At 37.8% G+C, this 25,794-nt stretch overlaps 1 protein-coding gene across 3 annotated transcripts in view; it reads left to right on the top strand.

Moving 5' to 3' along the window:
- Positions 1 to 25,794, top strand: part of GPBP1L1 (GC-rich promoter binding protein 1 like 1) — a 35,755-nt gene that overhangs the window by 4,119 nt on the left and 5,842 nt on the right. For 2 of the 3 annotated variants that reach the window (XM_064516144.1, XM_064516145.1), the window contains exons 2-8: positions 12,608 to 13,504; positions 14,289 to 14,403; positions 15,369 to 15,498; positions 15,862 to 16,145; positions 18,889 to 18,961; positions 20,127 to 20,320; positions 23,901 to 24,065. In XM_064516144.1, coding sequence (XP_064372214.1) covers positions 14,344 to 14,403; positions 15,369 to 15,498; positions 15,862 to 16,145; positions 18,889 to 18,961; positions 20,127 to 20,320; positions 23,901 to 24,065 — 906 coding nt within the window. In that variant the 5' untranslated portion in view covers positions 12,608 to 13,504; positions 14,289 to 14,343. The remainder of the gene's footprint in view (positions 1 to 12,607; positions 13,505 to 14,288; positions 14,404 to 15,368; positions 15,499 to 15,861; positions 16,146 to 18,888; positions 18,962 to 20,126; positions 20,321 to 23,900; positions 24,066 to 25,794) is intronic. The other variant, XM_026104118.2, reaches the window with a different exon arrangement.

Genomic DNA, 25,794 nt, shown 5'->3' with positions numbered 1-25,794 from the left:
CCAAGAATAACTGCCAGTGGGGGGCAAGAGTTTTAATGTGGCAGAGGCTGCTTTCCTGGATATTTGTGTGACCCTTATAGCATAGTTGCAACATACAGAGCGTGTGGCAGTGACCATCACTCTTTGGACCCTTGTCATCCTCAATTTGTTCTGAACAGTTATCTTGTAAATAAAGGGCCAGGTCTGCCATAGAGGTATATGGGCACAAAGATTATCGGTATGCAGGAAGTTACTGATGAATTTTTATGGTAAGGATTACAACAGGTAAACAGCAGAAAGGAATGTTTTGCCATAGTCACCTGTCATCGAGGGACTAATCAGTATTAGCAGGAGGTGGTTTGAAAAGACCTTTGATTCTAATCTTTAAAAACTTGGTGATGGAACTCTTCCCCCCTGTAAATGTTGAATGTGTTATGTTCTGGACTGTTAGCCTAGAAAACTGTCTTTTCTCTACTAGAAAACTGTCTTTTCTCTACTTTGAACTCAAGTTAAACTAGAGAAACAGGTTAAAGATGACTTAAATGTCTTCAGATTGGATGGGCCTGATGGAACATACCCTAGTATAGTTAGAGAATTGAAAGCCTGTGGGAACAAGTGTAGTTCCAGAATACTGAAAAGTGGCGAGAGGTGCTTTCCCACCTTTTAGGAAAAGACAGGACTTGGATCTGAGCAGCTTGCCCTTGTGTGACCAGGAGAAGTGAAGAGTGTTCACGTTAGGGAGTCTATCCTGGCTTGCATATTGTTTGGTATTTTCACTTTTCTGTATTGAAAACAAGAGAAATGGTCTGAAATCAATACAATGCATTTTAGTGCAGATGGATTCAAATTATGAGGTTAAGGAATATTACCTTACACAGAGGAGTAACAGCTGGCTAGGCAGCAGTTCTGTGGGAAAGTATCTAGGGGTTGTAGTGGTTCCTCAATTGTCATGAGTCAGCAGCATTGCTGTGATGAAGAAAGCTCTCGTCATACTGGAATACATAAAAGAGAGCATCGTAAATAAACCAATGAAGTAATCTTTCCATTCTACTGAGGATTGGTAGGTCTTCAGTTAAAAGTATTTTGCTGAGTTTATGAAACCATCACACTTTGAGAAAGATATGGTTGAACTGCCAAGGATAGCGAGGTCTCTAAAAGAAAGACCCCTGAGTGAAGATTGAAATAGATGATGTTATTTAGCTATGGAATGTTTTTTTTATTCAGCTTATAGTTCATCAGCAGGTGATCTGTAAAGCAGCTTTAAAAAGTTATCTGCAAGTATAACTGACATGCTGTCACTGCCTGCAAACTGTCATGCTTGGTAGGTGGGTCACATTAATTTTTATCATCATCAGTACTTTGAACTTAAAAGCCTGTAGCTTTGGCAGTAAAATTAGGGGATTGGGGTTTGTTTTTCTGAAAAACTTGACTGTATCTGATCCCAGAATATGTCAGTGCATCCTTTTTTCTGCTGCCAAACAGTGTTGGGATACAGGATGGCCTGTGGGATTTTCCCACTCCTCCCCTCAGAAGCTATTAGGATTGCCTTTCAGTAAGGAAACACTGAAGTACTGGCCTGGAGAAAAGTCTTAAATTGTAGCTGCAAAGAGAGGTTAGTCAATTTTCCAATATTTGTTGTGAATAGTACAAGTAGTCATAGGCTGAAACTGCAGCAACAGATATTTGGGTTAGGCATTAGGTGCGGGGACAGACTTTCAAGGTATAAAGATAATGAAAACAGATTGTAGAGGTATGCTGGAGAGCACTGATATGCTAATCTTTTTTTTGATTTACAGTTCCCCCAAAAATATTCCAGTGGCAGTATGAATACCTGCATAATGAATTCCAGTCAACTGATAACAAACTTGTTTTTCTGATGCTTTTTGAGACATCTTAGAAATAATTTGTGGACCTCTGGAGCTCTGCAGGCTGAAGATCACTGCACAAATTCTTTTTTTGCAGGATTGCTTAATTTATTTTCAAAGACATGTGATGGGAGAGGATAGAGCTAAAGTCTTTTGAGCCTCGGGAGATGGGATGAACTAGATGATACCTCTTTTTTTTCCCCCCTCTCCAGATGTTTTCTACTATTCCCTAGATCAGTGTAGGACACTAGGATAGAAGAATGGCGTTTTTTAACTCCTGGCCTGCACAGTGTGCCTGCAGAATAACAGCATAGTGTGTCTTTGGAAGATGTAAGGATGAAGTTTGAACCAGCCAGACAATACCTGGCCCACAACTGCTTGTTTTATTTTGTTCAGCATCTAAAAGTTGCACTGACTAGGTCAGAAAGAAAGCTCCAGCAAAACACTGTGAACATCCGAAGAGGATATATATGTCAGCTGCAGCAAATCCTCGGACTATATGGGTAGGGATCGCTTGTTCCTCATTTATTTCAAGGCTGAGACCAAACAAACAGAATATTTATTCCTTGTTCAGTGTATTTTATATGTATAGCACTTCTGTTTAACTGAATTGTCTTCAGTGACTTTTTCACATGGATGTTTGATACATACTTTATTGGAGAAAGTGCTGAACATTTTAAACTAGTAGAATGGAATACATAAACTTTACAAACTGTAGTGCACACGTTATACATATGCTAAAAAGTGCTGAACATGTCTTTATCATGTCCTAGTCACAGATGCAAATAAACTTAGACTATCTGCATATTGTCCTGATCTTGAGGTAAAATGGCTTGGAAATAATGCAGATGTAGGGAAGGGTGGCAACTCTAATTTTTTTCCCCCAGTCTTGAGCTGTTGTCTTGGGAAGGAAGTACCTATAACTGGAATTTGTACTGCCATTCCCAGTTTGTAGTACTGGTCTTGTTGGGCTGGGGTAACAGTACTGAGTTGAAGAATTACTACAATATTGTTTAGGAGAATAGTGTCTTATTTCTGAATGTCCTTCTTTGTTTGTTATGTTGATTCCCAGTGTGCTCTCCTCTTTGCAAGAGTCATGCCTTCTGCTCTTTTCTTACCCTTGCCCCTGGAACACAGATCTCTAGTTCCCAGTACTTAATTTAAAATCTCTCTTGCCTCGACCCAAAGATCTGGGATTTGGTAAATAGTCTGGTCGCATCTGATGCCCTTTTCTAAGGGAAGGTGTTTTTCTCATCTTCCTACCAAAAATATTTAAATGTAAATGGGCTATAGTAGTGATAGTAACACTGGCAAGATGCCGTGTTCTTTATCCAGTCCCCCTTGGTGGGGAAACACCTATCCAGTGTGTGTGTGGTTGTGGTGTGTGGGTATTTTTTTTTAAGGGACAGTAGAACTTGTTCACTTCTGCTTAAGATCTATCTGCATCTGTGCAAGACAGGTTGGCAGGAGGTATGTATTATGCAGCAGGGATAAGCCAGTAATTACATATTTGCAATTCATTCTTGATGATGAGGAATGTTGTCTCAGTGTATGCTATTAAGAGATAGAGAAGACTTTATTCATAAAGGCTTTTTGCAAACAATGTAGATATGCTGTTCACTGTTATTTCTCCTCCTCTGTTGTCATGAGGTTTTGGGGAGAACAGTGTTGCCTTTAAAGGCAGCCCTGAGAAGGCTCTCATGCTTTGTAATGTTCATGGCAAAAGACCTATAAATCAAAGTGCAGTGCAAAATAGATGTTTGATTTCATTCTCTTCAAGGACTTAAAAGACCTTTGGACTTGATTAAAACTGTCAGAACACCTTCTCTGGATTTTAAAGTACCTCATTTCATAAAATGCTCAAAGTGGTTAAAAGTTCAGAGCATTGTTCACATTTAAAACCTGATACTATTTAAACTGTGTTTTCTTACTTTGCATCAGTAGCATCAATTAACACACTTGTTTAACACAGGTATATATAATCCCTGGGGCCCCATGCCCTGCAGTAGAGGAGAGCAAGGAGCAAGTTCTGTTATTTTGGATAAATACTACAGTTCTCCAGTATAAACAGTGCTACAGACTGTTAAAGGTGTATAAGAAGTGGAATATTAAATGGCACAGGAAAGAGGTGTAAGGCATGATGGTATTGCCAGTGGCTGTAGTATAAAACATCCAGGAATAATTGTTGAAAGCATAATATCTGGGAACTCTGATGTTCCCATTCTGTGCTTATTAGAAGTTGAGTCTTCTGAGTTTTACAAGTCCAGGATGGTGCCATCTTGGTGCTTGGAGTAAACTGTTTAAAATCCCCAGGAATGGTTCACCTGCAATGTATCACACTTACTGGCTGAGGTTCTGAGCCATGTCTTGTTACACAGGCTTCTGTACAGGTTCTCCAGAAACTTTTCTTTCCAAAATATGCAAAATACAACTTGCTTTCAAAGATAAGCCATCTCCTCAATGCATCCAGTGCTATTGATGCAGTAGTTACATGGTGATAGCATTGGCTGTGGAAACTTGGATCAGCTAAGGCTAGAAGGGGCAGACAGCAGCATTGCTAAAAAGACAGCATTTTGTTAGCAGTGTTTTCTTATTTGCTGGAGAATCTTTTCTTCATTGCAGTCCTAGAAGTCACTCTTCTCTGGTTATGTTACTGTTGTATGTCCTTGTGTTTCTGATCATTGTTAAGAAAGAAGGAAACCACCTTCTTTCCCTAGACCTTGCTGCATTCAACATGTTTGCATGCATGCACAAGACCTGGGTATTAAAAGCTTTGCAATGGTTTGTGTCTGGACACATGCCTGTGTGTTCCAGAAATTTTGAAGGTGGTAGGATTCAGTATGACCTTAGAGAAATGGCAAGAAAGCAGGTAAATGGCCAGGTCTGCTTGCAAAGCAGTACTGTATGAGATAGCAGTGAGAGGACTGTCAAAGTCGGAAAAGATTTTTAGAGTATAGATATGTCTGTATGGACCTTTCTTGACAAATTTCAATGAATTGGGGCTGTCCAATTTGCGTAAGTGGTCAGATACAGAACATGACACACGCATGCAAAACCCTTGTCTGTTACTCTGGAAAAACTTTTGTATAGACAAGCTTCTGGCATTTTTTCACCTTGGAATATATAGATTGCAGTGTTGTTTCTAAACACAAAACAAGTCTTATTCTGCAAAATAGATTAATTTACTTTAAACTTGAAAAACAAGGTTTTAATTTCTCAGTGACAGCTATTTTTTCATAAAAGCTTTCAATATCCATATGTGAGAAGTTTCCATTTTGGTGTATGATTAGTACTTTAATCCATCATTTATTATTTTGATGGATTCCCATAGTTCTACAGAATATGGCATGGGTGATACTTTGCATTTTTAGATTTTTCTTCAGCTGCCTGGTAGTGAGAAAAATGTTGCTCAGATTGTGTTTCTATTTAATAGACTTGTCCTTTATATTCAAGTAACATTTTTGTCTGCCTAGTTAAGTGACATGATAGAAAAAGACAAGTAACACTGGCAGATCTATATTATAGGTATTTTGGCACATAATAGCTCAGGCTTGTGAGCACTACTAGTTGTACATGTCATGCTGGAACATCTACATTTGTCCTCTCAAAAGTTAGTATTTCAGTAGGGGAGACAGATTGAAGGTGTGGCTAGACAATAGTATTAATGGAAGCTGAAAGCAAAATGAAAGTAAGTTTGTTTTGTTGATACTTTATGCGAATGAACGTGCCATTATCTGCAAATAAGTCTTCAAGTTTAAATTACTTAGCTCAGCAGTTGTTATGACAACTATTGAATTAGTAGTGCTACGATCTTGTCTTTTATAGTCAGGTCTAATAACACATACAAGGTTGAAGCTAGATTCATAATTACATTGTTTTAAAGGGGCTATGAATGTGTATGTCCAAATATGATTATCTTACTCAATAAAATATTTCTAATAATAGTCATACAAAGGCATGTTCTGTTTTTTGCAGAACAGGATAATGAAATTTCATGTGTAGCCTCTTCATATTCTTAAAAAAAAAAAAAATCAGTAACACACTTCTCCAAGGTTGGACTCCAGACTGTAATTCATTACTTCTGTGAATGTGTTGGATAAATAAAAAATTGTTAGAAAGAGCTCATATTCTGGTAAATACATATGGTGTTAATTCTTTATGATCAGCTAACACAGGCCTGCTAAAATGAGACACTGTTCTGAAGAGTAGCTAGGTAGAAAGATCTGTTGTGTATGTTTAAGCATATCTGCTTGTTTAAGTAACTTTAAAAGAGCTGCACAGAAAAAAAACTGATGAGGAAATAAATTCTGTTCTGCCGTATGCATCCATTAAATTCTTTGCTAATTTTTCTGAATGCTTTTCTGCAACCCAGATGACATCTGATATTTAAGGATATTACTGAAATCGCAACTGAGTTTATAAGGATTGCCAGTTAGAAAAACAAATCTTTACTTTTTAAGTAAATGTTCTAGTTAGAGAAAAATAGGGAAGTGCAGTGAAAAATACAGAAATGAAGTGAAATAAAATTGTGGCAGAGATAGATGTTGTCTCTGTGACCTTTTGTAGCTGCTACTAACTGGATTGATAGATGTATAATAAAGAGTAAAAGCTTACTTTTAAACTAGTTTCCCAGCAGAAGTTCCAACACTTTGTGATTTGTTATTGCAGGAGAGGAGAGATGGAATTAGGGGCTGTAATTAATAGGATTCTGTGTAGATACTAGAACTGATGGGACCTGAAGAGGTTTGCAAGGAACTTTGAGGCAGTAGAAGCATGTGGTAAGCATGTCTCCTTCAGAAACTTGCACTGAAATATGTAAAATGAATAAAGATGAGGAGCACTGATTCTGGATATTTCCATTAGGTAGTTCTGTGCTAAAATGGCGTTGCTTAGCAGGCAATTTTGTGTCCATTAAGTAAATCAGGGCAGATCTTGCTTTCCGTTGGGCTTTTGCAGTTCTATAGGCCTGGGGAGGAGATGGAAGAGGAAGTACTAGGAACAGTGTACTGGTGACCTGGTTAATTTATGCATTTTCTTAGAACTCTTGAAACATCATGATCCATTTCCAATGAGTAATTTCATATCTCAGTAGCTCACGTGCCTTGGTAATCTTTAGCTTGTCTCTCTAACCTTACTTTCTGGTCAGTATAGGTCTTGGCACATTGAGTAGCTCCCTTGTTCTAGTATCAGGTATACGTCGGAAACTCAGCTTGAGACACAAAACTTTAGAAACGCTCTGTGATATAGAAATGAATTCTGGTCAAGCCTGTGTAGTAGAAGGAATGGTTAACAAAAAGAATAAAACTACTGTACAACCATATTAAACTGTAACACGGTGAGAACATTGTGAATGGGCTTTTTCACCTGAGCTATGCGTGCTTCCTTGTCTTAGTCTGTGCCTCTTCTTTCAATTTAAAATGCTTGTATGTTCCTTTAATTTTCACATTAAGCTTTCTAAATTTACTTAGACAAATGCACAGTGAAATTTGGTAATATAATGAGCATTTGACAATTTTCACTGGTTTATCTGACTTGGTGATAGATACGATTTCTTTCACTTGCACATTAAATGACATGGTGAAGGATATTTAGACATGAAGCTTAAACACTTGTCAAGGGAAAGAAAGTATACTTTTATTAAAAAAACTTATGAGAACAGAAAAAGCAGTTAAAATATTTTGATGCAACTTGTAAAATTTGAGAGTTGAAGTGATCTTTTCTTAAAGATCAACTTGATGTTAACAAGTCTGACCCAAGTGTTAATGCAGAGCTTAATTTTTGTTTTTTAACACAGAACTCATCAACAGCTTTTGCATTTTGATCAATGAAAGACTTTTCTAAGGCGGGTAAAGGACAATTTTTTTTCTTCACCAAACCTCATTAATGCAGATTTGTTTCGAAGGGAGGCATGCCCTTACAGAACGCCTCATATAGTGATACTGTTTTCTTCTCACTTTCTGATTTTTATTTCCAGAAGCAATTCAAACTTGAATTCCTTTAAAGAAAAAGAAAAAAAAGAGAGAATTAAATTTGTATTGACAAGCACCTTAGTTCTCCTTTTTCCTGGAATTGGGAGTGTCTGTTGGGGCTGATCTTTGTCCTTGCTGTTTTCCATAGCAAACCAGTTAGAGAGACCAGTTTGGCTGAGCTGTGACTGTTGTACGGGGAGACTTGGGAACTTTGCCTTCAGGATATGTCCGAGTGTTCTGTGCACATGTGTATGATCAAAGAAAAGCAGATCACGTGTGTACTTTGAGGAATTGCTTTCTTTATTCATTATTGAGTAGTTGGCAAAGGTCATTTCAGTTCTGTGTCGTAATCAAAAGAGAAACAGAATGTTAGATAATAGGAAGAGACTAAAAAACCCCAGCATTTCCCACTCTAAATCTGTCGCGCTTCCAAATCTTGAACACTTTATGAAGTTTTGGTTACCTTCTATCTAAAAAACACAGTAAAGGCTGGTAAGAATAGTTAGAAGTGTTCAGAAAGCTTCTGTAATTGGTCAGACTAAATAGTCCAAGTTAGCTTGGAAAAGAGATGACTTGATGAGTATGTGTATCATGTATAAAATCATAAGTAACAAGAAAAAGTGGATAGAGTGTAGTCAGTCACTTTGGTAATACAAGAAAACATCTAAATGAACAGAGGCTGACAGTCATATAACCAAAAACTGGCTTTTACACAAAGCAAAGTAAACTGAAACTGCCTTATTTCATTTTGGAGCCAAAAGTATATGAATGTGTTCAAAGAACAATTGTGTTGATTTACATACAAGCTTTGAGGGGTAATAAACTATGATACAGACTCTGGCTTAAAAGTCTGCAGAAGTGAGAAAGTATACTGCGACCCCTTTTGCTATTCATGTTCTGTTCTTCACTCTTCCGTTCTTAAGAATGTGTTATAGGTTGAGGTCGCACTTAATTGACTTCAGTCTTGCCTATTATGATTTTGTGATATTATTATTAGTAGTATGGTAGGATATGCAGGTGGTCTGTGGATAGGCTGAAGGTGTAACATGATTCAGAGTGTAAGAGAAGAGGTTGTAAAATCTAGCATATGGGTTGATCTTGGAGTGTGCAGACTGAAGGGTTTCAGTATTATTTATTTGCAACAATTCATCTAACAGCAAATCTTTTGCTTTAGCGAAAAGAAAGCACTGCATTTTAATGTGTCACATCTCAGTCTTTTTGTGCTACTTAGTACATTTAAAGAGAGTTCCCGTGTACATGAGGGTACATGATGACTTAAGAACAATTTATATGCCTACTGAAATACAGAGCCAGCTACAGGCTGTATTGTTATATGGTGTATTGGCATATAGCCTTCTTATTCCTGGAGATGAGCAAGCTATTGACTTTCGGAAGGACTCAAGACACAGCTTTGAATTTCCTATCTGAATTGTGCCTTCTGTGCTCTACCTGAACAGAAGCGGGTGGGTGGATGGAGATAAACTTAAGCATCACTTAAATTTACTGTAGCTTCTATGCAGAGGTTTTTAAATCTCCCAGTAAGTATGAGACCTACAAGTGAGGTTGTTTCAGAGTAAAAGTTACAGAAGTATCAAAATACAGGGTAAAAGGTTTGAAATGTACAAGTCATGATTCTAGCCAATATAAAGTTTGGGGGTTTAGCAGTGCCTAATTTATGCTGTGAGAACATGTAGTTTGCAAGGCTTAGGAAGACATCAGTCTAAAATGTTGCATCTCTGAATTGCACTAGACTGTGTACATACATATTAGACTTCGATGAACTGCCCAAATCACTGATCCAACCAATGATATCAAAATAGCAGGTTATGAGACCTGAATCTTCTGCAAGATCTCTTCTAAATTGGTGCTTGGAGTGAGTTTCTTTTTTTTGTCTTGATATCAAGAGATTTTTTTTGTTACCTTTTGAAAGGCTTTCCTTTTCCATTTATGAAGGCTATTGAAAAACCTTTTTGTGGAACACAGATACTGTATTTTTGTGATGTTTTTATTTTTGTTGTACAGCCACACCTAATTCCTACTTAAAAACTCTCATTCTGTGGCATTCACTTACTTGGGCACCCTTAAATCCAGAGAACATTTCTGTGTGGTTTTTGTCTCCTTAGGTCCATTTTTCAGCTCACTGTGAATCATTCTTGAGGTTCATTAAATCAACTTCTTAAACAGTGCAACTCACTTCTGTCAATAGTTTGAAATGGCTTAATTGCTATACAGTTTGTTCTGAAAAGCATATTTATTCAGAGGGTAAAGTAATGAATCCTGTTTAAATATATTCAACTGTGTGTTGACTTTGTCCCTGTTTCTTCTTCCATTTACTTCTCAAACATCTGGTATTAGCCTAAGAAGGTCACACCTAAAGTAGACTTGTTCTGGTGCTGAGTTCAGTGTGCTAGGGAAATTGTTCGGTCTGCAGCAGTTACTGCTACGTTTCAGCACATCCCTACCTATGCTGAAAAATTACCCTTTAATATGAACAGTGGTTGTTGGGAAGTTAACACTTTTCTTGTTACCCGTGTGTGACAGTTTGTAGCTCGCAGTACCGTGCGAGATGTTTAGGGAGTTCCTAGGTCAGTATTTGTTATGGCCAAATCCACTCTATTCTTTCTTCATCTTGGCTGGTAATTTGTAGTGGTCGTGAGACTTCTTGTTGATACTGCGCCTCCAGAAATGTGGCTGTGGCTCACATCTTAGGAGCAAAAATGTCTCCCCTTCCCAAACTCCTTTGCACAACAGTAAGATCTAATTGCAGGAAGAAAAAGGATGTGAGAATGAGGGAGCATATTAAAAGGAATGACACAGAGGGTAAAAAGGTGGCAATTCTTTTAGGATCTCCTGTGTGTGTTTATTTTGAGCCTCTTTCTTAAAGACTAAAAAAACCAAACTAGCATGCTTAGCAGATTAAAGAATGATGTAACAAGTGCAACTCAAACCAGAATTGTTCAAATAGTGGAACCTTATCTAAACAAGGAAAAGAAAGTCTGAGAAGTCAAATAAAAAGACATAATAAGGCATGCATGAAGGGATCCTGAGAAACAACTGACGACATAAAAACAATAATAAAACCTTTCAGATGTTTCAGGAGCAGAAAGCCTGTTGGAGAATTTGCATCTAGTTAAGTAAGATGGTAAGAAAGGAAAGGAAGAAGAGGGCATATCAGAAAAGCTAAGATTTTTTTGTTGGTATTTTCCATGGAGGAATTTATGGAATTCCCCAATCTGGAGGCTCTCATTACAAGAGAAGTTGGAGGAACTGCTTCAAACTGATGCTTAGAGACTTCAGAACAACCAATAAAATGAATAGTACAAAATTGCTAGCACAGATGGCATTTGTCAGAGAACACTAAAGAAAGTTGGATATAAAATTGTAGAACTGACTGTCGTGTATACACTTAAGGCAGTCGTGGTAGCAGAGGAATAGGATATAGCACACATGATACCCGTTTTCAAAAACTGGGAACCAAAGGTACAGACTTAAAATGAGCTATTTGACTGGGTGGGGACTGGGACTGTTGTGGGTGTCCCTGTAAAAGGGTCGCATCATTGTTCAGTTCTAACTGAACAGTGTTAAAAATTACTATGAAAAGAAGAATTTAGTGATTCATTGTTTTCCGTTATAGAAATCCATGGTGTGCCCACATCTTTTATGCAACGTTGCATAAAAGCCTAGTATCTCAAAAGGGCCGAGTTCAAAGGTACAGAGAAGGGTGACAAGGATAACCAAAGCTATGGAATAACATCTGTACAAGGAATAAGAATAGATTAACTTTTCAACTTGGAGAAGAGAAATGACTGGCAGGAGATAGATACAATGCCATGAATGACATGGAGAGTATGAATAGGGCAGGAATATTCTTTAGTTCTGCTATTTGAGGGGAAGCTAGATGGATTTCTAGTGCTATCCAGTCTTATCCACATCATCTTTTACGTTCCTTACAAATCTTGCTCTAGCTTCTTTAGAGTTCCTGCTAAGCACTTTTTTAAATAACAGGGGTGATTTTATTAAATAAATAGACAGTCTTGCTGTGAGTAGTTTGTAGACCGAAGTTTTCTATCCTATCTCAACACTCAGTGTTCCCTTGAGGAATCTCTGGCAAAAAGAGGGTGAGGATGTGAGGATTTCACTCCATTGGGGGGGGGGGTGGGGGGGGGAGACAGGAAGCCCTCAAAGGCCCTATGGTTTTTTTTAAACAATATCTAGAATAACATGATTATTGTCAGAGGAAGACAGGGAGAAAGTTGGCACATGTTGGAGTACTTACAGGTATACTGGTTGTGTTAAAGGAAGGAGGAAATTAATATCATGAGTAAGTAGTTCCTTGGCAAGGGAGTCTGGCTGTACTGGAGCAGGTGAAGAATGCAGTGGGAGCATAAAGAAGATGAGGCGTGTGGTGTGGCAAAGCCTGCTTGTTGCCTAGGGTCCTATGATGATATTTTAGCAACAAGTTTAAAAGTTCCTATGAAATGTGGAGATGTCCTTCATCAGCTGCATGCAGTTTCCCTTCTTTTCCCCTTATGCTAAATCAGCTGTTTGTATTGCTGTATTCTAAACTAAATCTGGGTAGAGATCTTTAAAAAGCATAAATGCCCTTTTCAGGGAGAAGTTTTTTTAATTAGATCATTTCAGTTTTGTTTTTGATCAGAGATCAAATAGCTTTTGGCACTTGCCCTGTATTTGTTCTGTTTCTCCTTCTGTTCTTCTCTCTAGGCATGCTTTATGTCACATTTCTGCTATTCGTACTGATGGTTTGTGTTTTGTTTTTTGTTTTTTTCTTCATAGTGACTACAGTTTCTGTCTCACCTCTTTGATGGAAGAGGACTATGACCCAGAAGTGAACTCTCCATTGTAGAACAAGAAGCTCTTGTTGAATAATTTGTCTCCCCTTTAAAAGCAGCACCCAATCTACAAAAAGTAGAGTAGAAGAGATAATTTTTGGACCTGGCATTTTTCTGTTCATGTGACCTATTTTTCAGCATGTAAATGGTGAACAACAGAGAGAAACATTTGTGCCTGCTTTTGAGCTTTGCATCAAGTAGTGCTTAGTTCTGTGGAGCATTAGCTAAGTTACGTGAAGTCCAGAGTATATCCAAACATTCATTTTTTAAAATATTATACCTTTTTTAGCAACTGTATGTGATGAAAATGAAGTTTGTATTTTAAGAGCACTTGGGCAGATGCTTCTTGTTTAGATCTCAACATTTCAGGCAAACATTTTTATATAACATAGTCTTTTTTCCAGAGTGTTCAGATCCATCTGCTACAGACCATGAATTATCCAGCAGACTTGGGTGCATCTGTTCAGTATTAACCATGGGGTTGCTCTGAATGTTGTCATGCAGACTTGACAAACCTTTTTGTAATGTAAAGGCTGACTTCTGTAGTACCACGACCAGAGGAAATTTAATGAGGTGAACGTGGTCGTGGTTCTTTTTTAAAAAATATAAATTACCTTCTTAGGTATTTTTTTTGTAGTGTGAGTGCAAAGAGGGGTTAAAATGAGCAGCTGAGGGGGTGAAAGGCACAGTTGGCACGAAGCGCGGCCTCTCGTGCTCTGCTTCGAGACGCGCTATTGCCTCAAGGCTGGCCTTACGGCATCCTGGAGAAAGAAGGAACCAGGAGGTCCAAGTGAAGCACCGAAAAAAGTGAGGACGTTGGACTGCGGAGGCAAAACTCTGCGTAAGTGATCATATCTACTTTTTTTTCTTTGCCTTAGAGTTTTGGCTTGTTCGTAGCCCAAAACAGAGTAACAGCAGACTAAGAATTTTTAGGGTTTTGAGCAGTGGAAGTTGCTATGACATGTTGGAAAGAACAATTCAGTTTCAGATTCCTCAGTGAGGCACATCAGCTGGTCTTCAGTTAAGCTTCCATTAAGATACAGATCCTTCAGCCAGCTTGTGTTTTGTTCCTAATCATTTCGTTCCTTACCTAGAAAGCAATTTCAGTATAGGATGTTTTTTGGTATGTGAAACTTGGTGAATCTGGATAGAATTTTAAATTGTGGGTTTAGGACTCTGATCTTCACTCAATGTCTCTAACATTGTCAGTTTAGTCATATTTAATTTACCACCTCTGGAGTAAAATATGCAGTGATCACCGCTTTGTAGACTGTGAGACAGCAAGCAATGAAAGAATGGATCCCAGATCTTGGCATATCTTGGTTTTCACACATATGTGCCTTGAATGGTTTGTGTATGCTATTCTGTTTTGTTCCCATCCTATCATGAATTTCACAGATGTGTTTTTAGAATGGAATTGTAAACAAGAAGTAACTGGGAATGTTTAAGTTCTCATCTGTCTTGGTTAGAGAAATAAAGTCAGCAGTAAAAGCTGTGTTTAAGTACAGTTGGAAAAACTATAGCACTCTTCCCTTCCTATTAGTATAGATCAGGTTTTGGAAAGTAGAATTGTGCGGTTATTTCAGTTTGGGAAAGGTGACAGGGGATGTTCTTTTCACTGACAGATCTTGGCCATGAGGTTTGATGCCTCATTTTATTGAAGGGAGACACTGGACCTAAATGGCGCAGCATGACTTTGTTCCTGCCTGGCTTAACTTCTCAACGCCGCAGTCAGCCAAGGTAAATTTTACAGGTCAATTGCTGTTACAGCTATGAAAATAAGAAAAAGCAAAAAAATGCGCCAGTGTTGTGCCGAACTTGAAATGAAATGCTTAATTTTAACTTCTTTTGTCTTTTTAAATATTCAGAAAAAGCTTTTGGGGAACTTAAGGTGAAAATCACATTTGTTTGTTTCAACAAATGTATCCCTTTTATTTCAGAGGAGGAGCAGTCCTTTGCATTCAGATGTGAAAGTAATTCAGTGTCTTTACCTTGAGTCTCGAGCGGAATCCCAAGTAGAAAAGGATTAAGGAAACAGCTCCAAAACTGTGGGGGTCAAAACTTGACCTGCCACTTACTTACAAATTAGTATATAAGTCTTTGGTTTTGATTTGTGAAAATAATCTGGCTCTTGCTGGGTAGTTCATTGGTAATAAACCCAGGATGTTTGATCCACTTAAAACTAGCCTCTGCAATTTTTATAAATGAAACGAGGTGAAGAGTAGCAAATTCCTTGGAGTTTTGATGTTAAAAGCATTAGTATTTTCCACAGCATCATAGTTCTTTTAGCCCAAGAGTTCTCTTCATGTAAGTATCTCTGAATTTTTGTCAGGCTATTCACATCCTCTGTTGCAGACAATTATCCTGCCTGGGGTGGGGGGGGTGTCAGCAAATGAACACCTGTGTATCATTCATAAAATTTCTTAAACGAACTCTGCAAGAAATGTGTTTACAAAGACAGTGCTGGTAAGTACAGTATGTTAAGTTCTTCTTGATTTTGTGTAAGACGGAGCCATTTTGATGGCGTTAATGTGAATGTTTTGATATTGTCAGCTAAGCAATACAGATGCAGATGCTGTATTCTAGTACAGGAATGTGGGGGTTTTTTGGTTTTTTGGTTTTTTTGCAAACTGTCCTGCTTGGTCTAACACACTTCTGGGATGCCCTAAGGAGTGCTTAATTACATCACCTTTTTCTTTCTGCAGTCCCCTGCAGCCAGCTTTGAGAAACATGGAGAACATCTTTCACGGGGAGAGGGCCGCTTTGGGGTGAGCCGTAGGAGACACAATTCTTCTGATGGATTTTTCAATAATGGGCCCCTCAGAACTACGGGAGGTGAGTAAGAGGGATCAGAACAGAGTCTGAAAGCCAACATCCTGGAATACTCTACAGAATGGAGAGTTCTGCGGAATATAAACAATGTTTTTCAAAACTACTCTTTCAAAATGTCCTGTAAGAAACTTGTGTTATTCTGTTCTCCCATGCCATGTGTTTTGGCTTTAAGGGGGTTCTGTGGTAGCTGTGTGTGCATTGTGTAGCTTGGTTTATTTTGGGGGGATAATCACACTGTAGCATAATAAGTTTGGCCTAGTAGTTACTTAGTGAACTCTGACTTAACAAGAAAAACATCCTGATGTTTCTAGAATTCTGCATGCTGTGTTGACTTTTTTATTTGCTTACTTATCTCCTTTTGTTTAGACTGCTGGCATCAGCCATCCCTTCTCCGCCATGATTCTGTAGATTCTGGTGTTTCTAAAGGAGCTCATGTTGGGCTTTCTGGCAGTCAGCCTGGCTGGCATGGTCCCTCACGGGGCCATGATGGTGTCAACCAGCGTGGTGGAGGAGGAACTGGAGTTCATCGCCACTGGAATGGCAACTTCCATTCTCGGAAAAGTTCCGCCTTTCAAGAAAAGCTGCCTGTTGAAGCCAGGGAAGAGAAGAAGGAAGACAAAGAGAAGTTACAGTTTGAAGAAGAAGACTTTGTAAGTGTGTGGTTTCTCATTAGAAGTGTCAGCTGTGAAAAGTGGCTTTTCAGTTCTCATTTCTGTCAGCTTTGGTGGGTGGTAAGGATCTAGAGTTGCATTCCATTCCGTGTTTGAGATCACTACAGATTTAACAAAATGATTCCACTGCTTACATCTTAATTAGTATCGAGTCTTAGGGACTTGATGACTTGTTGAATTATGGGTTTTGGCACATTATTATATTTTGCCAAGTGGTTATTGTGGACTGAAAACAGCATTGTAACACACAAGAAAGATATTCAGTGAAACTCAAAAGGTGACACTTTGGTCTGCGACAAGAGTAGTAGTTGTATTGCCTTGTGGCTTTGCTCGCAAAGCCATTTTTGCTCCTAAGTATATCTGTTCAGCGTATCTTCAGTCTGCCTGCTGTTGCTGTCCCCTGTATTCTGGTTCATGTTGCTGTGTGTGATATCCTTCCCAAGGTTATTCATGACATGTGCTCAGACCTTTGCAGCCATCTGTCTTGGATTTTCTGGAATAGTACTTTCTTATCAGAGATTGTTTACTTATCTCTGTTAATTTAAGGATCAGTGTTTTTTTTCTCAGCTATGTCTTTCATCAGTATCTCCAATTGATCAACTTTCTTCTTATTCTAGCATTCTGATTCATGTGGGGTGTTATCAGTACAATAGTTCTTATATCTAGACTCTGTTTTTACTGGACTATCTTTAGTTTTCCAAACTTTACCAAATAATACTTGGACTTGCTGCTTTATCCTTACCATATGTGTTCCTTAATACTAATACTTCAAGGTATGTACACCTTCCCTGCTTTTTCCTTCCCATTTAATTCTCTTTATTTCTCTTGTCTTCTGATGAGTATATTATTATTATTATAGGCCAAGCATTTTGTTTTCCGTAGCTCATCTTTTGCTCTCTGTAGACTTTTCTTGACCAGTGTAATGAGGTCACTATCATCTCTGAAGTTCTGGTAACTGAGTCCCTCCACCTAGCATGATTCCCTTGACTTCATCTCATGGTGCTAAAGCCATTGCTGCCTCTAGTAGTGAGAGTGCCTGGTGATAGTGTGCACAGTTGCTTGTGTCATCATCTTGAACTTTTTGCCTAGTCTCTCTCTCATTCAGCTTTGCCACTGGAAAGCTGGTTACAGCTCAAACTGTCATGGCGGTTTGATGTTGCTACTTCTGTTTGGGAGGTTAGGAGTTGAAGTGAAATATGTGAATGTCACATGGCTGTTTCAGGCCTGAACCTAGAGTCTGCACTTAAACTGCCACGTGAGCCAGTCTGAATTAAGCTGCTGGGCTTTTCAGTCTTGTGCCCGGGGAGCAATTGCATGATCTGTTCAGCTACCTCTGCTGTGGAGAGTGGTAGCATGCTCCAGAGGGCAGTTAACACCTTGTGTCTAGGTGACTTCTGTTAATCTGATTTCTCAAAAATATTGTGATTCAGAATTTCTACAAGCCTGTTCTTTAGACTGTCAAAAGCCTGTTGAAACTTAGAACATTATCATAATGATTACGATTATGCACTGTTGTATTCTGTCCTGGTCTCTCTCATGTACCTTTTCATTCTCTTTAGTGCCTTGATGAGTGTCTTTCCCCAAATACATGGCTGTTTCTTCTGTAATTACTTCCCCCATTTTTTTTAAGATGATACCAAGCACTTAGCAAAGCTTGCTATTAGGCAGTAAATAGCTCATGTGTTGTCTTTGCCATAGTGGTGAAACTAACGTAGACTGTGGCTAAGTATGTAGCTGGTAGGCCTATGTGGCCAACAAAATGGTAACACTTTTCCTGAAAGGTCTGCAAAACTGGCTGTTAGCCTGAAGTTCTCCTGCAGTGTGAGCACCACTACAGTAAAACTGACCTAAAAAAAAAAAAGCATTGAGAGGAATTTGTAGAGTCTGAGGCAGTAATTTGCACTATGGTTTAATATTTTTTCCTAACTTGTATATAATAGGAATGCCTGCTATTTCAGAAGCTCATTATTAGCGACTTGTGCTGTAGCCATAGTAACTAACATATGAAGAATTCATTAAAAAGAGGAAAAAAATTACTTTATTTTGAACTGAAGCTATTTGGGCTGGGGGAAGAGGAATAGATAATCAGGAACATTTGTCATTGAGTACTTGGATTTTTTATACTCTTTGCTTTGAACTTGGACATGACCTTAGTTGTTCCACTGATACTAGATCAACAGTAAGTCTGCAGAGAACACAGATACATACAGTATTGTTCTGAAAAGTGAAGCTTAACATAAATAATTTACATGTAGCTTTTTTGTCTGTAAATATATATATTTGCTCTTCCTTTACATCAGGAAGCCTAGAGTGGTCATTTAGTTGGTTGAACTGTAAATGTGAGTCTTGTATAAAAATATTTGGGAAGTGAGAATAGAAACTTCACATACTGATGATGTTGGCTCTATGTTACACTTTGAGCTGCTGATTAAATAATTCTTTTATGGCTGTATTACTTGCAGAAGCTACTTAATTATACAGTAGAATAAGATTCTATTCTAAACACTCTGATAGTCGTGCTGGAAATGGAACAGAAGCTAAGGAGAGCAAAAACTTGATTATAGATATTTTGTGACAGAGTGCACTCTTCTAATTCAGGTGCTGTTTAGAGAAATCTGCCTGTATTCTGTTGGGCTCCTAGAAGCGTGATACTATGTTAATACAGGCTCTTTTTTGTTATTTGCAATATAATGATGTACTCAGTTGGATTGTCTTTTTACAGCCATCTTTGAATCCAGAAGCTGGAAGACAGAACAACCAGAACAAACCTTTAGGGACGCCTTCTGGAGTATGGGGTAGGTAGAGGTATTTGCACCATTTTATGGAATGCTGATGCTCAAGCAGAAAGTTGCAACCGATATTGAAATGCTACTTTTTCTTACATACAGAAGATCCTGAGGACTTGAGTGAAGGAGACAGTTGCCATTCTCTCTCCTTTGTTGTTTTCTTCCCACCATCTTCACTAATCTCTTGGTCTTTTTTGCCTACTTAAAACTGTTCTTGTCATGGAAAACTGCTAGTGGCAGTAATGTCACAGCTCTTGTTTGCTTACCATTTTACTGCAATCATAATTTCATGCAGTCATCACTGGAAAGACAGCAGATGCGAGTGAACTAGACATCAGTTTCTGGTTTGTGATCTTCATAGATCTTCTAGAAATACAGCAAATAGTTCTATGGTTTGGATTTATTTGCTTTTTTGAAACTCAGAACAGACTTGCCTTTGATTGTGATGTGGGAGAATCTATACTTTTTAAAAGAAACTAGCCTGAAACAAGGTAATAGTTCTAGGAACTAAACCTGGGTTTGTTAATCTCTAGAATGCAACTGGATTAATTGGGTTAGGTACTCTAAAGAGTGAGTAAAAATACAAAAAACAGGGTTGTTGCTATAATACTAGACTGTACTCTTTTTCCATATTTGTCAGGTATTTACTGTTCTAATCAAAAATAATGATGTTTAGCTCTTGTATTTGTTTTTAGCTGTTTATATTATTACTCTTCTCTAAATTCTTCTGGTCCTGCAGGTGTATTAGTTTGGCCTGAGAAATACTAATTATGTTTAGTTGCGAGAGTGCTGCATCTTTTGAGGTGTAAGTTAAGCAAAGTATTTTTGCTGTGTTAGTGAATTAACGCAGCTGATTCGCAGTTGCGCATAAAAATGCTAATATCTGTTCTGATTCTTGCAGCATGACGCAAGGCTGTTAGCTGATGTCACTGTAGACTTTTCCCTTCAGCTCAAGGGAGCTGTTATGGCTTAAATGAAAAAAGATTGGGCTTTGACATTTTTGCCCAATATCTTTGCTTGAAGCCAAACAAAAGAACAGCTGATAGCAATCTCAGGATCAGGCATGTGTAGCATTTAACATTTAGAGGGGAGAAATTGGAACAGTATATTGAAACTGTTATGAAACTAAAGTTTTCTATTACAGAATCTTTCTGATTTTTTTTTTTTTTTATAGAAAACCCTCCTAGTGCCAAGCAACCTACGAAGATGCTGGTCATCAAAAAGGTTTCAAAAGAGGATCCTGCTGCCGCCTTCTCAGCTGCATTTACATCACCTGTTTCTCACCTGGCAAATGGCAACAAAGCCACCACTATTGTCCCAAGTGTCTACAAAAATCTGGTTCCTAAACCTGCAGCTCCTCCTTCCAAGGTACGGAGTTTTCCAGCCAAGTTAGTGAACTCGGATCAAGGGAGAACTTTCTCCCTTGACATGGAAATCAACCCCCAACAAATAATAAGAGTTTGAATAGTGGGTTTTGGAATAGTAGCCCTTACAGTCAAGGTTTGCCTTTTATTAAAATTGTTGTTCCCTCTTAAAATGCCATTTGGCCTTGTCCATGTATAAAACTAACCTCTGTTGTGACTGTATTAATGTCTGTCTGAATGGGCGTGTTCTGATGTGTTCCAAATCCCTATCTTAATTAGATAAAACAGGCAGTTCTAGAGAGGTGGAATGCATGCTAAGATGTGCTTGAATTGTTCACGTGACTACTCTGAAAAATCTTTATTGGATTATGATACTTTGACATGTTTAAAACACAATTGGGCTAAGATCAGATTAGATTGTAGCATCCTGCAACATAGCTTTAATTTAGTTGAGCCTTAAAGACCAACCTGAAAAAGTAATGGATTTTGTGCCGCCTTTCTGTGATTGAAAGAGACGTGTTGAAAAACCAAGTGGATTTTGTTTCTTATGTTAGTTCTAGACTTTGTCTTGCCCGTTTTTCCAGGGAATCTACATGTATAGATGCCCTAAAAATTTTGTAGGGTTGGTACGCAAAGTACTAAACAAGTTAAATCAAACAAAAGAAATTATTAGTTAAATTGTTCTTTAAAAAGGTGTGGGCATAACTACCAGTACTGGTTGACACACTCCAGCAAAATCTTCCTTATGATTAGAATAGAATAGTCTTGCACATTTCAAAGATAAAAGCTAAATCAAAAAGATTAACAATTTCTATAAGAAAGTAAAGTTAGAACTTTTCTCTTTCATAAGTTTCCTTTAAAATTCAGACCAAATTCTGCCAACTGCAGGAAAAACTTAACTTGTTTGATAATCATTCTAATTAATGGTAAACTTTAGTTTAAAAACTGATCTCTTTGAGTGTCATGGCATAATTTGGCCCATTATGAAGGGCTATTAATAAAAATATTTATTGAATCAAGCCATTAAGTCCATACACATACTTGTTTAGAATTTAAAAGTTAAACAAAATGCAGCTTCTGATGGTCAGTGAGTCTCCTGTGGCTTTTATATTTGCTTATGCAGCTTTTGATGATGTATGTGTGTATATATAATCTTATCTGTTTTTAGTCTGAGTATTTTGAGTGGTTTTGAAGCATAAATCCAGTGATACAGTCTCTGTCCAAACCATTGTGTTGTCCCCTTGATTGTTCACTAAAAATCTATTTTATCTGCAGTAGAAACAAGTACAGCTTTTCTGTCTTAGCTGTTGCCATTGAGTGCAGAGATACTTTGTGAGGTCTGGAAGTTAGTGCTGCACAAACTGTAGACCTTGAGAGACAGAAATGTACTTCTGAAAGCTGTATACATGTGGCTAATGTTACTGCCAGTCTTGGTATACCTTATTGCTTGGAACTGTAGAAGTTGGACACAAAAATCTGTTTAGTTAGCTATTATTTCCTGCTGTAGAGTCACCATTGCATTTGTTTTTGCTGCTTCTAAAGCACTTAGTGGTAGGCTTTTCATTAATTCAGTCTAGTAAAACCGCTTTTAAAGCATTTCCTAACTGTGCCTCAAAATTAGAATCTTTAAATTTTGATTTTCAGAGGAGTCCAAAGATATGTTAACCTCTGCTCACAGTTGCAGTACACCTTTTAATTTTTATAAATAATTAAAAATTTTTTTGATTTTATTGAGACAGCATTGTGAGTGTGGTATGGAAGTTTGTATCAAAAATACTGGGGTTTTTTGTTAGGTGGTTTTGAACATTACATGGCTCATTCACATTCTAGATTTTGTATTTATCTTTAAATTGAAGTATATGGCAACATCTCAGCTGGAAAAAATAGTGTGAGACTTTTTTTGTACAAACATAAAGCAGCTATGGTAGGATGCATTCCTCTGAGGACTCTAGAAAGTTGTATGGAGATTGTGGCCTCTAAAGTAATAGATGGGTCGAAACATTCCTGTTGATGAAGTCAGCAGTATTGGAAGGTGTCACAGGCAAACTGAACGAAAAATATTTGTTGTACCAAGTAGTATTGAGAGGAAAAGAAAAGAACTCTGCAGTGGAAACTTCTGCATTCTTTCTTTAGAGATGACTAATTGTTCACCGTTAAGTAATGTGTATGAAGGTAATAATCTGCAGACATTCTCTTCTGATGCTCAGCTTTACCTCTCATGTCTTGCTTGACTCTAGTGGCCTCCCTAAAATATTGAGAGGGGTCTGTCTTTGAATTTGTCTGAGCTGCCCCTTTGTGGAAGCTCGGAGAATAACAGTTAGCAGCCAAAAAGTATCTGAATTAGCAACCAAGGCATCTGATGAACGGGACAATCATGGGAATCTGCAAAGAGGAACTTTTTATCAAAGTAATTCGTCACCCCAGATGTTAGTATCAGGCAATATTGTGCAGTTTAGGCCCTTTTCTGGGTTTGAAGGGAATGTTTGGAGTCTGTAGTGTGAGTGACGAATAATTCATTCAATAATGTGGACTCTTCTTGGTTTTCAAGTTGGAGTGGAAGATTAGCAATGCGAATGTGCTGATGGTCTCCCCTGAAGGAAGATAAACACCCAGTAGATGGAGCATACTGAAATAATGGCTTTTACTCTCATCTTTTGCAGAAGGAAAGACTTGTTTCTTCTCGGGTTTAATTTAATCCCACTAGGCACTGATTATTTTGCTAGTGACTTCAAGCTGACCTCATATGTCTAATTGTTCAAAGGAACAGCGTGTTTTAACGCTCTGACAGGTGTATTTCTCATGCTACTTGATGCAAGTCTCTTGTTAGGATCCTTGTAGTAAACACTATGACTGTACAAGGTTTGTCCTTGGTTGATGAGAGAGGCCCAAAAACAACATTCCAAGTAGCAAAAACTTATCTTGAAGTCCTTGCTTTTCAGGCAAACTAAAAGCCAGTTATCTGAATGGATACTGCGTAGAGTATTCAGAGCAAAACAGGAGCTGCTCTTGCACTTCAATGAACTGGCTTTTGACTAATAAATTCTAACAGCTTTTCCTTTTAGTTTTTATCTGATTTTTTTTTTTCCCTAAATCAGTGCAGTGATGGACACTCAGAGCCATATGACACAAAAAACTCATCCTCAGCCCAGATAGAAACATTCCTTGATATTTTCTTCACGCCGGCGAAGTTCCTGTCAAGCCACGCAGTCCCTTTTTGCGGCAAAGGTGTTCTCGTGTCTGAAATGTGAATATAACTGGGATGTTTTACGTCCTGGCTATGAGTAGTTCTAGGATACACTGTGTCACTCCATGGTGATTCCAGCTAGTGGGCGGTGTTGGATTTTCTCTGAGCACTAACAGTGTTTTACTAGAGGGTGATGCCCACAAAGCAGAATTTTGATGTGGTCTGGGGAAAATAGAAGATGCGGGGGGGAGGGGAATAATGGTTTTAAGATTAAGCTTGAGACTGTTCTTAGGGAGGGGAAAAATCTGTACAATAGACAATTTAAGCCAATATAATGTTTGTTAATTTATTTTACTGCTTGTAATCAACCCATCCTTGTGCCATACCATTTACTGTCTAGTATTTTGTGTTCTCTTCAATACAGCCAAGTCCATGGAAAGCTAACAGAAGTGAACATAAACCAGGCTCACTTTCCTCCAGCCGTGAGTCTGCCTTTACCAGTCCAGTGTCTGTAACCAAACCAGCGGTACTGGCGAGTGGCTCAGTCCTCACCTCTCCCAAAGAGGTAAGGGTTTGGGTTCGGGGATCTGATGGTAACTTAACCACTACTGCCTAGTGTAGCTTAAACGCGATAAGGCCTTATGTATGTAGTACCTAGTTTTGCACCCTTGAAGAGTGACTCACTTGTACATTCTTAGCCAGTTGTGCCGCATCCCTAATACGCTTAAAGACATAAAAATGTAGCTTATCTGGATGTAAAGCATTGCCATTGGTGTTTGTCCAGAGGTATTAGAATTTCCCTCCAATATAAAAAGGTACAAATGTTTTAAATACTGCATGAGTAATTGGACACATATAGAATCAGTGTGTGCAGTCTGCTATGTTATCACATTGCAGATACCAAGAACAGGCATGAACTGAAAGGTAAACTTGATTCCCATGCTATTCTTTAATATGGGAGGAGTTTATATATTATATATATATATATATATATAAAAAAAACTATATACATATATAAATATATATATAAAACTATATACATATATAAATATATATAATATATATATTTATAAAACTATATACATATATAAATATATATATAAAAACTATATACATATATAAATATATATAATATATATATTTATAAAACTATATACATATATAAATATATATATAAAAAACTATATACATATATAAATATATATTATATATATTATATATATTTATATATTTTGTTCCTCTCTAGGAGAACAGGATAGTGTCCAATGAGCTCTGAACAGTCCAAAAGGTATAAGGGATTCAGTGTGCGGACACTTGTACTCTTCAGCTGCAGTGTCTGTTCTTAATGTTGGTGTTGGAGGGGTGTAATCTGCTGAGGTTAAAACTGACTTACCTCTTTTTTTTGTCTGAAGTATGGACAGAACTTCAGAATATAAATCTCTAACGTTTCAGCGGTGCTTGTGATGCGTTTTGGAGAGTATTTTTGTACTTTCCCGTAGATGGGACAGTAAAGAAATTTTTGTCAAGTAGTTTATATTCAAGATCCAATTGAGCATTTTGTAACTCCACAAAGCTTAATAGAAAAGTGGCATTGAATATTTTTTCCCTCTACTCTTGGGAATCAAAACTCAATAGGTTTATGATCATATGTTTAATAATTAAAAAAAGAAGAGACTGCTATAAGTGACTTGTTCACAAAATTTGAAATGAGAATTCTTTGCATTTTAAGTGTAACAGTGATTTTCTAGTTGTGAGTGCATTTGTCTTTCTCCTTTACAGATCTACTCCTAAAAGAAAATCTGTTGTGTTTATGGTTCTCTGTTTTGTCGGCTTTACTTTGAAACAGCCTGTACTTTTCTGTTTTAACCACTGTCAGTGTAAAAGCAGTCACCAGAGCAATAGTTAACAAGCATGTGCCTGTCATTCGACAGTCTAGATCTTGCATTGTATCCTTTTATCTTACTTCTGCCTGTCCCTAGACCAAGTCCTTTATGCTAGTGACTGCCTTCCTTTCTGTGCAATGCACAGCATAGTATGCATACTTTTGCAGCATAAATGTGTAAACAAAATAAGCTTTCACCTCCAGATAAATACTAAGAGGGAATGTGCACTTTATATCACACAGTAGTAATGCGAGTAATCTCTGACTTTTTTTCTTCAGTGAAGTTTTTGCCTGAAACTTTAGTCAGCAAGGTTGTAAATACTAACCTGACAACACGACTAGGTAGTTGGGTTTTTTCGCTAGAAAGAGCAGAACTTCCTTTAGTGCTTCTTGTATTACTAGCATCAATCAA

Source organism: Dromaius novaehollandiae, chromosome 8, assembly GCF_036370855.1.
Source record: "Dromaius novaehollandiae isolate bDroNov1 chromosome 8, bDroNov1.hap1, whole genome shotgun sequence".
NCBI classification, from domain to species: domain Eukaryota; kingdom Metazoa; phylum Chordata; class Aves; order Casuariiformes; family Dromaiidae; genus Dromaius; species Dromaius novaehollandiae.
The sequence above is the reverse complement of the archived record's forward strand: the minus strand, read 5'-3'. Positions and strand labels throughout refer to the sequence as shown.